The sequence below is a fragment of the Engraulis encrasicolus genome, chromosome 22 (genome assembly GCF_034702125.1).
Source record: "Engraulis encrasicolus isolate BLACKSEA-1 chromosome 22, IST_EnEncr_1.0, whole genome shotgun sequence".
Classification (NCBI taxonomy): domain Eukaryota; kingdom Metazoa; phylum Chordata; class Actinopteri; order Clupeiformes; family Engraulidae; genus Engraulis; species Engraulis encrasicolus.
The window spans coordinates 21,888,882-21,901,165 of record NC_085878.1 but is presented as its reverse complement, the minus strand read 5'-3'; the positions used below and the strand labels follow the sequence as shown (position 1 = coordinate 21,901,165).

The window sequence follows — 12,284 nt, the reverse complement described above, 5'->3', positions numbered from 1 at the left end:
TTATGTATGGCATTTAAACATATCAAATACATATTTTTCAATACCCTTAGGCTGCTACCCACAGTGCCCTGCTGATGAGCCGTTCTTTGACGAAAACACCATGAAGTGTGTACGAAAGGACACATGTCCATGTTATGATGATGAGGGCAGAATCTACATCTCCGGACAGAAGGTCCCTACCACTGCCAACTGTACTACATGGTATGATCCATTCCATTCCTATAAAATGATGAAAATGAATGAAAAACAAACAAACAAGCAAAAGGGCATACGATTACAGTTACGATTACAATTACAGTAATAGATACTAAAATGCTACTATTTTACTTTCTGTAGTGAATGCACTCCAAATGGCATCAACTGCGTTCGCGATTCAAAGGGTGAGAATTCTCATTGAAAACACATTTATTAATTAATACTGAATCTTAATTCTGCCAACATTAAAATAAACCCATGTAAAATATCATTTTGTTGTACCTACAGCTTGCACCTGTACATACGACCATAAGGAGTACTACTACGGTCAGACCATTTATAACACAACGGATGGACTGGGAAGCTGCATTACAGCCATTTGTGGAGAAAATGGGGTTGTTATTAGGTCAATCTATCCATGTCCAACTCCTTCCCCATCCACCACAACTTTTACCTTCACCAGCTCCTTAACGCCGACACCATCTACAACAACACCAACTCCAACAACTAAGCCACACAATTGTGGATGTGCATGGTCAGAATGGATAAATGTTGATTATCCACAATTTGGTCCGGACGGAGGTGACAATGAATCTATCAGTAACATCATTAAGAAAGGCTACAAAATCTGTAAAAAACCAACAAACATCAGTTGCCAAGCAGTCCGCTATCCAGGAGTTCCTCTGTCAAAATTGGATCAAAAGGTGACCTGCAACACAGAAGTAGGGCTAATTTGTGAAAACAAAAATCAGTGGCCAGTCCCAGTCTGTTTCGACTATGAGATTAAAGTAGAGTGTTGTGATGAGCCATGTCCAATAACACCGACAACTACACCAACGACTACTCCTACAACAACTACAACGACTACACCTACAACCACTACAACCACTACACCTACAACTACAACCACTACCACAGGAACTCCCTCAACAACGCCAACAACTACACCAGGTACAAGTACTACTACTCCCGGCTGTGTTTGTGAGTGGTCTGACTGGATAAATGCTGGACAACCAACACCTGGCCCTGATGGTGGAGACTCTGAATCCATTTCCCAGCTCATCAGCTCAGGACGTATTTCATGCAGTCATCCAGTGAAGGTAGAGTGCAGGTCCAAGATGTATCCAAATTTACCAATCTCTGAATTGGGCCAAGACGTCACTTGCAACCCGTTTGTTGGACTTGTTTGCTTGAACAAAAACCAAGGCCTGAAAAAGTTGTGCTTTGATTATGAAATCAGAGTACAGTGTTGTCACGGACAAATGTGCCCTACACCTTCACCACTTCCTATAACAACGACTACACCTACAACCACTACGCCTACTACAACTACATCAACTACTACTCCAACAACTACGCCAACAACTACACCAGGTACAAGTACTACTACTCCCGGCTGTGTTTGTGAGTGGTCTGACTGGATAAATGCTGGACAACCAACACCTGGCCCTGATGGTGGAGACTCTGAATCCATTTCCCAGCTCATCAGCTCAGGACGTATTTCATGCAGTCATCCAGTGAAGGTAGAGTGCAGGTCCAAGATGTATCCAAATTTACCAATCTCTGAATTGGGCCAAGACGTCACTTGCAACCCGTTTGTTGGACTTGTTTGCTTGAACAAAAACCAAGGCCTGAAAAAGTTGTGCTTTGATTATGAAATCAGAGTACAGTGTTGTCACGGACAAATGTGCCCTACACCACTTACACCTACAACAACAACTACACCTACAACCACTACAACTACTACAACTACAACCACTACCCCAGAAACTCCCACAACGCCAACAACTACACCAAGTACAACAAGTCCCACTACTCCCAGCTGTGTTTGTGAGTGGTCTGACTGGATAAATGCTGGACAACCAACACCTGGCCCTGATGGTGGAGACTCTGAATCCATTTCCCAGCTCATCAGCTCAGGACGTATTTCATGCAGTCATCCAGTGAAGGTAGAGTGCAGGTCCAAGATGTATCCAAATTTACCAATCTCTGAATTGGGCCAAGACGTCACTTGTAACCCATTTGTTGGACTTGTTTGCTTGAACAAAAACCAAGGCCTGAAAAAGTTGTGCTTTGATTATGAAATCAGAGTACAGTGTTGTCATGGACAAACGTGCCCTACACCACTTACACCTACAACAACAACGACTACACCCACAACCACTACAACTACTACAACTACAACCACTACCCCAGAAACTCCCACAACGCCAACAACTACACCAAGTACAACAAGTACTACTACTCCCAGCTGTGTTTGTGAGTGGTCTGACTGGATAAATGCTGGACAACCAACACCTGGCCCTGATGGTGGAGACTCTGAATCCATTTCCCAGCTCATCAGCTCAGGACGTATTTCATGCAGTCATCCAGTGAAGGTAGAGTGCAGGTCCAAGATGTATCCAAATTTACCAATCTCTGAATTGGGCCAAGACGTCACTTGCAACCCGTTTGTTGGACTTGTTTGCTTGAACAAAAACCAAGGCCTGAAAAAGTTGTGCTTTGATTATGAAATCAGAGTACAGTGTTGTCACGGACAAATGTGCCCTACACCACTTCCACCTACAACAACAACGACTACACCTACAACCACTACGCCTACTACAACTACAATCCCTACCCCAGAAACTCCCACAACAACGCCAACAACTACACCAAGTACAACAAGTGCTACTACTCCCGGCTGTGTTTGTGAGTGGTCTGACTGGATAAATGCTGGACAACCAACACCTGGCCCTGATGGTGGAGACTCTGAATCCATTTCCCAGCTCATCAGCTCAGGACGTATTTCATGCAGTCATCCAGTGAAGGTAGAGTGCAGGTCCAAGATGTATCCAAATTTACCAATCTCTGAATTGGGCCAAGACGTCACTTGCAACCCGTTTGTTGGACTTGTTTGCTTGAACAAAAACCAAGGCCTGAAAAAGTTGTGCTTTGATTATGAAATCAGAGTACAGTGTTGTCACGGACAAATGTGCCCTACACCACTTCCACCAACAACAACAACGACTACACCCACAACCACTACAACTACTACAACTACAACCACTACCCCAGAAACTCCCACAACAACGCCAACAACTACACCAAGTACAACAAGTCCCACTACTCCCAGCTGTGTTTGTGAGTGGTCTGACTGGATAAATGCTGGACAACCAACACCTGGCCCTGATGGTGGAGACTCTGAATCCATTTCCCAGCTCATCAGCTCAGGACGTATTTCATGCAGTCATCCAGTGAAGGTAGAGTGCAGGTCCAAGATGTATCCAAATTTACCAATCTCTGAATTGGGCCAAGACGTCACTTGCAACCCGTTTGTTGGACTTGTTTGCTTGAACAAAAACCAAGGCCTGAAAAAGTTGTGCTTTGATTATGAAATCAGAGTACAGTGTTGTCACGGACAAATGTGCCCTACACCACTTCCACCTACAACAACAACGACTACACCCACAACCACTACAACTACTACAACTACAACCACTACCCCAGAAACTCCCACAACAACGCCAACAACTACACCAAGTACAACAAGTCCCACTACTCCCAGCTGTGTTTGTGAGTGGTCTGACTGGATAAATGCTGGACAACCAACACCTGGCCCTGATGGTGGAGACTCTGAATCCATTTCCCAGCTCATCAGCTCAGGACGTATTTCATGCAGTCATCCAGTGAAGGTAGAGTGCAGGTCCAAGATGTATCCAAATTTACCAATCTCTGAATTGGGCCAAGACGTCACTTGCAACCCGTTTGTTGGACTTGTTTGCTTGAACAAAAACCAAGGCCTGAAAAAGTTGTGCTTTGATTATGAAATCAGAGTACAGTGTTGTCACGGACAAATGTGCCCTACACCACTTCCACCTACAACAACAACGACTACACCCACAACCACTACAACTACTACAACTACAACCACTACCCCAGAAACTCCCACAACAACGCCAACAACTACACCAGGTACAACAAGTCCCACTACTCCCAGCTGTGTTTGTGAGTGGTCTGACTGGATAAATGCTGGACAACCAACACCTGGCCCTGATGGTGGAGACTCTGAATCCATTTCCCAGCTCATCAGCTCAGGACGTATTTCATGCAGTCATCCAGTGAAGGTAGAGTGCAGGTCCAAGATGTATCCAAATTTACCAATCTCTGAATTGGGCCAAGACGTCACTTGCAACCCGTTTGTTGGACTTGTTTGCTTGAACAAAAACCAAGGCCTGAAAAAGTTGTGCTTTGATTATGAAATCAGAGTACAGTGTTGTCATGGACAAACGTGCCCTACACCACTTACACCTACAACAACAACGACTACACCCACAACCACTACAACTACTACAACTACAACCACTACCCCAGAAACTCCCACAACAACGCCAACAACTACACCAAGTACAACAAGTACTACTACTCCCAGCTGTGTTTGTGAGTGGTCTGACTGGATAAATGCTGGACAACCAACACCTGGCCCTGATGGTGGAGACTCTGAATCCATTTCCCAGCTCATCAGCTCAGGACGTATTTCATGCAGTCATCCAGTGAAGGTAGAGTGCAGGTCCAAGATGTATCCAAATTTACCAATCTCTGAATTGGGCCAAGACGTCACTTGCAACCCGTTTGTTGGACTTGTTTGCTTGAACAAAAACCAAGGCCTGAAAAAGTTGTGCTTTGATTATGAAATCAGAGTACAGTGTTGTCATGGACAAATGTGCCCTACACCATCACCACTTCCACCTACAACAACAACGACTACACCTACAACCACTACGCCTACTCCAACTACATCAACTACTACTCCAACAACTACGCCAACAACTACACCAGGTACAAGTACTACTACTCCCGGCTGTGTTTGTGAGTGGTCTGACTGGATAAATGCTGGACAACCAACACCTGGCCCTGATGGTGGAGACTCTGAATCCATTTCCCAGCTCATCAGCTCAGGACGTATTTCATGCAGTCATCCAGTGAAGGTAGAGTGCAGGTCCAAGATGTATCCAAATTTACCAATCTCTGAATTGGGCCAAGACGTCACTTGTAACCCATTTGTTGGACTTGTTTGCTTGAACAAAAACCAAGGCCTGAAAAAGTTGTGCTTTGATTATGAAATCAGAGTACAGTGTTGTCATGGACAAACGTGCCCTACACCTTCACCACTTCCACCTACAACAACAACGACTACACCTACAACCACTACAACTACTACAACTACAACCACTACCCCAGAAACTCCCACAACGCCAACAACTACACCAAGTACAACAAGTACTACTACTCCCGGCTGTGTTTGTGAGTGGTCTGACTGGATAAATGCTGGACAACCAACACCTGGCCCTGATGGTGGAGACTCTGAATCCATTTCCCAGCTTATCAGCTCAGGAAGTATTTCATGCAGTCATCCAGTGAAGGTAGAGTGCAGGTCCAAGATGTATCCAAATTTACCAATCTCTGAATTGGGCCAAGACGTCACTTGCAACCCGTTTGTTGGACTTGTTTGCTTGAACAAAAACCAAGGCCTGAAAAAGTTGTGCTTTGATTATGAAATCAGAGTACAGTGTTGTCATGGAAAAACGTGCCCTACACCTTCACCACTTCCACCTACAACAACAACGACTACACCCACAACCACTACAACTACTACAACTACAACCACTACCCCAGAAACTCCCACAACAACGCCAACAACTACACCAAGTACAACAAGTACTACTACTCCCAGCTGTGTTTGTGAGTGGTCTGACTGGATAAATGCTGGACAACCAACACCTGGCCCTGATGGTGGAGACTCTGAATCCATTTCCCAGCTCATCAGCTCAGGACGTATTTCATGCAGTCATCCAGTGAAGGTAGAGTGCAGGTCCAAGATGTATCCAAATTTACCAATCTCTGAATTGGGCCAAGACGTCACTTGCAACCCGTTTGTTGGACTTGTTTGCTTGAACAAAAACCAAGGCCTGAAAAAGTTGTGCTTTGATTATGAAATCAGAGTACAGTGTTGTCATGGACAAACGTGCCCTACACCACTTCCACCTACAACAACAACGACTACACCCACAACCACTACAACTACTACAACTACAACCACTACCCCAGAAACTCCCACAACAACGCCAACAACTACACCAAGTACAACAAGTACTACTACTCCCAGCTGTGTTTGTGAGTGGTCTGACTGGATAAATGCTGGACAACCAACACCTGGCCCTGATGGTGGAGACTCTGAATCCATTTCCCAGCTCATCAGCTCAGGACGTATTTCATGCAGTCATCCAGTGAAGGTAGAGTGCAGGTCCAAGATGTATCCAAATTTACCAATCTCTGAATTGGGCCAAGACGTCACTTGCAACCCGTTTGTTGGACTTGTTTGCTTGAACAAAAACCAAGGCCTGAAAAAGTTGTGTTTTGATTATGAAATCAGAGTACAGTGTTGTCATGGACAAATGTGCCCTACACCATCACCACATCCACCTATAACAACAACCACTACACCTACAACCACTATGCCTACTCCAACTACATCAACTACCCCAGAAACTCCCACAACAACGCCAACAACTACACCAAGTACAACAAGTACTACTACTCCCAGCTGTGTTTGTGAGTGGTCTGACTGGATAAATGCTGGACAACCAACACCTGGCCCTGATGGTGGAGACTCTGAATCCATTTCCCAGCTCATCAGCTCAGGACGTATTTCATGCAGTCATCCAGTGAAGGTAGAGTGCAGGTCCAAGATGTATCCAAATTTACCAATCTCTGAATTGGGCCAAGACGTCACTTGCAACCCGTTTGTTGGACTTGTTTGCTTGAACAAAAACCAAGGCCTGAAAAAGTTGTGCTTTGATTATGAAATCAGAGTACAGTGTTGTCATGGACAAACGTGCCCTACACCATCACCACTTCCACCTACAACAACAACGACTACACCTACAACCACTACGCCTACTCCAACTACATCAACTACTCCAACAACTACGCCAACAACTACACCAGGTACAAGTACTACTACTCCCAGCTGTGTTTGTGAGTGGTCTGACTGGATAAATGCTGGACAACCAACACCTGGCCCTGATGGTGGAGACTCTGAATCCATTTCCCAGCTCATCAGCTCAGGAAGTATTTCATGCAGTCATCCAGTGAAGGTAGAGTGCAGGTCCAAGATGTATCCAAATTTACCAATCTCTGAATTGGGCCAAGACGTCACTTGCAACCCGTTTGTTGGACTTGTTTGCTTGAACAAAAACCAAGGCCTGAAAAAGTTGTGCTTTGATTATGAAATCAGAGTACAGTGTTGTCATGGACAAATGTGCCCTACACCACTTCCACCTACAACAACAACGACTACACCCACAACCACTACAACTACTACAACTACAACCACTACCCCAGAAACTCCCACAACAACGCCAACAACTACACCAAGTACAACAAGTACTACTACTCCCAGCTGTGTTTGTGAGTGGTCTGACTGGATAAATGCTGGACAACCAACACCTGGCCCTGATGGTGGAGACTCTGAATCCATTTCCCAGCTCATCAGCTCAGGACGTATTTCATGCAGTCATCCAGTGAAGGTAGAGTGCAGGTCCAAGATGTATCCAAATTTACCAATCTCTGAATTGGGCCAAGACGTCACTTGCAACCCGTTTGTTGGACTTGTTTGCTTGAACAAAAACCAAGGCCTGCAAAAGTTGTGCTTTGATTATGAAATCAGAGTACAGTGTTGTCATGGACAAATGTGCCCTACACCTTCACCACTTCCACTTACAACAACAACGACTACACCTACAACCACTACAACTACTACAACTACAACCACTACCCCAGAAACTCCCACAACGCCAACAACTACACCAAGTACAACAAGTACTACTACTCCCAGCTGTGTTTGTGAGTGGTCTGACTGGATAAATGCTGGACAACCAACACCTGGCCCTGATGGTGGAGACTCTGAATCCATTTCCCAGCTCATCAGCTCAGGACGTATTTCATGCAGTCATCCAGTGAAGGTAGAGTGCAGGTCCAAGATGTATCCAAATTTACCAATCTCTGAATTGGGCCAAGACGTCACTTGCAACCCGTTTGTTGGACTTGTTTGCTTGAACAAAAACCAAGGCCTGAAAAAGTTGTGCTTTGATTACGAAATCAGAGTACAGTGTTGTCATGGACTAATGTGCCCTACACCATCACCACTTCCACCTACAACAACAACAACTACACCTACAACCACTACAACTACTACACCTACAACTACTACTACAACTACAACCACTACCACAGAATCTCCTTCTACAACAGCATCATCCACATCACACAGTACAGTTACTGTGACTCCTACCTCCAGCACAACTGTCACATCAACCACACCCTTCATTCCTATTACGGGAACAACAACAACAACAACTCCACCAATTACATCACACCAGATAATTGGTTGTCTCTATGATGGCAAATTTTATTCCGCAAGTAAGTTCATTTTTTCATTCTGTATATCTGATGTACCAACATCTACTATAACACTTAACATTGCAATAACTTCAATCAAATAAGTCTTAATTAAAATTCACATTTGTGTCTAAATGCAATAGAATTGACAGATTTCACTTGACTGTTTTGTCACAGCCTATTCTCAAACTGATGTCTAAAGTCTGCTCTATAAGGCTTGCGACAGTCACTGAAAAGTGAACACAGCCCTGAAAATAGAATACATAAAAACACCAAGAGATTTCTGTGTGATTTGTGTTGTCAGCAGTACCGTATACAGGAGGTATGGGTTTAGACAGAGAGAGGGATTGTGTTTGAAAATTGAATTTTTTTAAAACTTGTTGTGTGTGTATGTGTGTGTGTTTTTCCCCCCACAGATTCTGTCATTTATAATAAAACGGATGCGCATGGATGTTCTTATTTCGCCATTTGCCTGAAAAACCAGACAATAATTAAGGGCATTACATGTCCACCCACACCTGCTCCTACAACTCCTTCAACTCCTCCACCCACAACACTTACAACAACTTCTATGTCTACAACCAAATCACCCTTCATATTTTGTGAACCATACCATGTACCGGTAAGAAAATTATATAAATAAGAAAATTATTCGGCCAATTTATTTGCATATCCTTGGTTTGGAAGAATAATGAATTTGTGCTTCTTTCTTTTGTTGTCCAGAATGGAACAATATGGATTGATGCTAAGAATGACTGCAAAAATCTTACATGCGTCAATGGTAACGTCCACCAGTTTGATAGGTTCATCTGTACGCATGAACAAGATCCTATATGTCAAAATGGATTTAAACCAGTAACAGTGTACGATGAGACAACAAAAAATTGCTGCTTCAAAAAGGAGTGCCAATGTGAGTGTTGATACGATCATACGATACAATTTCAACTACGACACAAATACTGTTTGTTTATCCTACTTTTTTACAAACAGTTTCGGAAAATTGTTCATTTGTGTCATGGAAAATGAACCAAACGACATTAAGACACTAACAGCGATTTCTAATATATCTTCCTAGGTCACTGTTATGGCTGGGGCGATCCACATTATGTGACATTTGATGGAACATACTATGACTTTCAAGGAAACTGCTCTTACGTCTTGGTTAAAGAGATCATTCCAAGATACAACTTCAGCATCATCATTGATAACGTTTACTGTGGTTCAGTAGATGGCGTCTCATGTCCTAAATCGTTGACTATTTACTACAAGTCTTATGAAATCTACTTGGGTCAAGACCGTTCTTATGAAAATGTTACAAACCTGGTAAAGGAAACTTTTCTGTAATCCTTTTTGACACACACTGACTGACCACTGCAAAATTCTACACTAGGCAACACTAAGGTCTTGGTAACAACTGTCTTCTTCCACTGGCAGATATATGTCAATCACAAACGCATCCATCCAGCCTACAAATCGCCTGACGGCAGTTTTGAGATCACAGACAATGGTATTGAAGCATTGCTGGTCATTCCTGCCATTGGGGCCCAGGTGATGTTCTCGGGTCTGCAGTTCAGTGTTGACCTGCCATGGAGTAAATTCTTCAACAACACAGAGGGACAATGTGGTAAGTAATAATAACAATAATGGCTGTTGATATTGCTTGGAAAACTAGCAAAGGTATTTGGCTATCACTGGAAGAATAAAGACTTTTTTTCAGTATTTCTTTTAACATTTCATGACAAATAACTGATTTAGATATTTGTTAAATAAGCTTGGGTCTGCCAATTTTGTGAAATTCAAATACCCCTCGGAGATTAAGCTAATTACATTCAAGCATTTCCAGTGGCTTGATGGGGCGAGTTCTATCACTGGTAGCTCGTTCAAGAATGAGTTCAGCCAATTTCAACATGCAGTTGTAATGCTCACACTACCCTGGACTTGTCAGAACCTGAGGGTTTTTTTTCAGCCTTTTCAGAGATCCTGGTCATTCTTATGGGGGCAGGTGTTTGCTTACATTTCAAAAACATCTTAATTTATTCCCAAAGACATTCATAAGGTTATGCAACATCATCAGACAACTAGCAAACAGCGATACCTTTTGGGAAAATATTTGGGAGTAGGCCTATGTTAAGAAAGGTTTTAATGTAAACAAAATCTGCCCCCATTAAAATAGCTCAGATCTCGGAAAGGGCTTAGCTGAAAAATGCAGCGTCACCGGTACTGACAAGTCAAGGGTAGCGTGAGCAATACAACAGCATATTGAAATTGGCAGAACTGCTCCTTTAAGTTATGGGACAGAGCGATCTGGCTGATTGTAGCATCGGCAAGTAGCATACAGAGGAAATGTAACCATTGAGAACTCTGCAAATAGCAAGTCAAGAAGCTCAGATGAACTCTGTAGTTGTGAGCACCATGCTAATGGTGATTTACAGTTCATGAGAAATTCGATTTTTAAATACTGTAGCAATTTTGTAATAATAGTTGATTTAAAAAAATATATATATGCATTATTATTGACTCATCCAAATCTTGTTTCTTACATGTTACAGGAACATGTGACAACAATCGCACAGATGACTGCCGTTTACCAAATGGAACGATTGACTCCTCTTGCCAGGACATGGCCCACTATTGGAGAACTGACAACTGTACAGCCCCGAAGCCTCATCCCACACCTACACCTTGTTCACCCGAAGTCAAAGCTATCTGTAAAGTCATCGCTAGCAAGTACGGAATTTTTTATGTAGTACCAACTGAACGGATGCTTCTGAATCATTATGTCACTCTTCTTAACAATGTGATGCTTCTCCACAAAAATGATGTGCCTTTCTTTTTTCTTTTCCCCATCAAGGATATTTGAGTCCTGTCATAACCTTATCGCCTACGAGCGATTTTTGCTGGGTTGTGAGTTTGATGTATGCCATGGCCTACCTGCTTGTGCCAGCATTCAGACCTATGCCCAGCAATGTGCATTAGCTGGTATATGTGTTGACTGGAGACCAGCGACAGGAAAAGTGTGCGGTGAGTATCCATTAGCACACTGAGCTACAAATTACAGGGGCATATAAAAGTAAAGTATCCTCCGTGCTCCATTGCGTCACAGAGCAACAAGTTCAGATTAAGAACAGGAGTCATTGGCGTAGCTCAGATGTGAGAAATCAATTCCTTTATTTTTGAAGAGTGCCAGTTTAGAACAGTGCCCGTGGACTAACAGTTTGACATCAGTATGTCTTCACCAGAGTCAAAATGACAAGCCTAGGTAAATTGGTGGTGCCTAAATAAACTTCACAAGGACAGGTGCACAGGGGGCGATAACCTTAAGACAATTAGGATGCCATTGACATAGGCCATACTCCTTCTGACCCTACACCTTCATCCATGGCTAGTGCCATTGTACAAGGCATCTAACCCCACATTGCTCCAGGCACTGTAACCAAAGCCCGGAGTCACTTTGGGATAGAAGTTTCAACCAAGTGTAATGCAATGTAGTATAAATTACAGAGGACAGAGGAGCTTTTACTCTGGCAGTGTCATAATGTCATCTGTTTTGTTTTTGTGTCTGTGCAGAGTTCAAGTGTACACCACCCCTTGAGTATGGAGCCTGTGGTAAACAAATCCCACCCACATGCGATCTCAGGTATTCCGAATTT

General features: G+C 43.4%; 1 protein-coding gene across 1 annotated transcript in view; it reads left to right on the top strand.

Annotated features, from left to right (window-relative positions):
- muc5.1 (mucin 5.1, oligomeric mucus/gel-forming) overlaps window positions 1–12,284 on the top strand; it is a 33,915-nt gene that overhangs the window by 17,825 nt on the left and 3,806 nt on the right. The window contains exons 27-37 of the mRNA XM_063188945.1: window positions 51–201; window positions 337–380; window positions 484–1,566; window positions 1,900–8,655; window positions 9,051–9,256; window positions 9,358–9,544; window positions 9,710–9,957; window positions 10,069–10,258; window positions 11,184–11,361; window positions 11,486–11,655; window positions 12,202–12,271. Coding sequence (XP_063045015.1) covers window positions 51–201; window positions 337–380; window positions 484–1,566; window positions 1,900–8,655; window positions 9,051–9,256; window positions 9,358–9,544; window positions 9,710–9,957; window positions 10,069–10,258; window positions 11,184–11,361; window positions 11,486–11,655; window positions 12,202–12,271 — 9,283 coding nt within the window. The remainder of the gene's footprint in view (window positions 1–50; window positions 202–336; window positions 381–483; window positions 1,567–1,899; window positions 8,656–9,050; window positions 9,257–9,357; window positions 9,545–9,709; window positions 9,958–10,068; window positions 10,259–11,183; window positions 11,362–11,485; window positions 11,656–12,201; window positions 12,272–12,284) is intronic.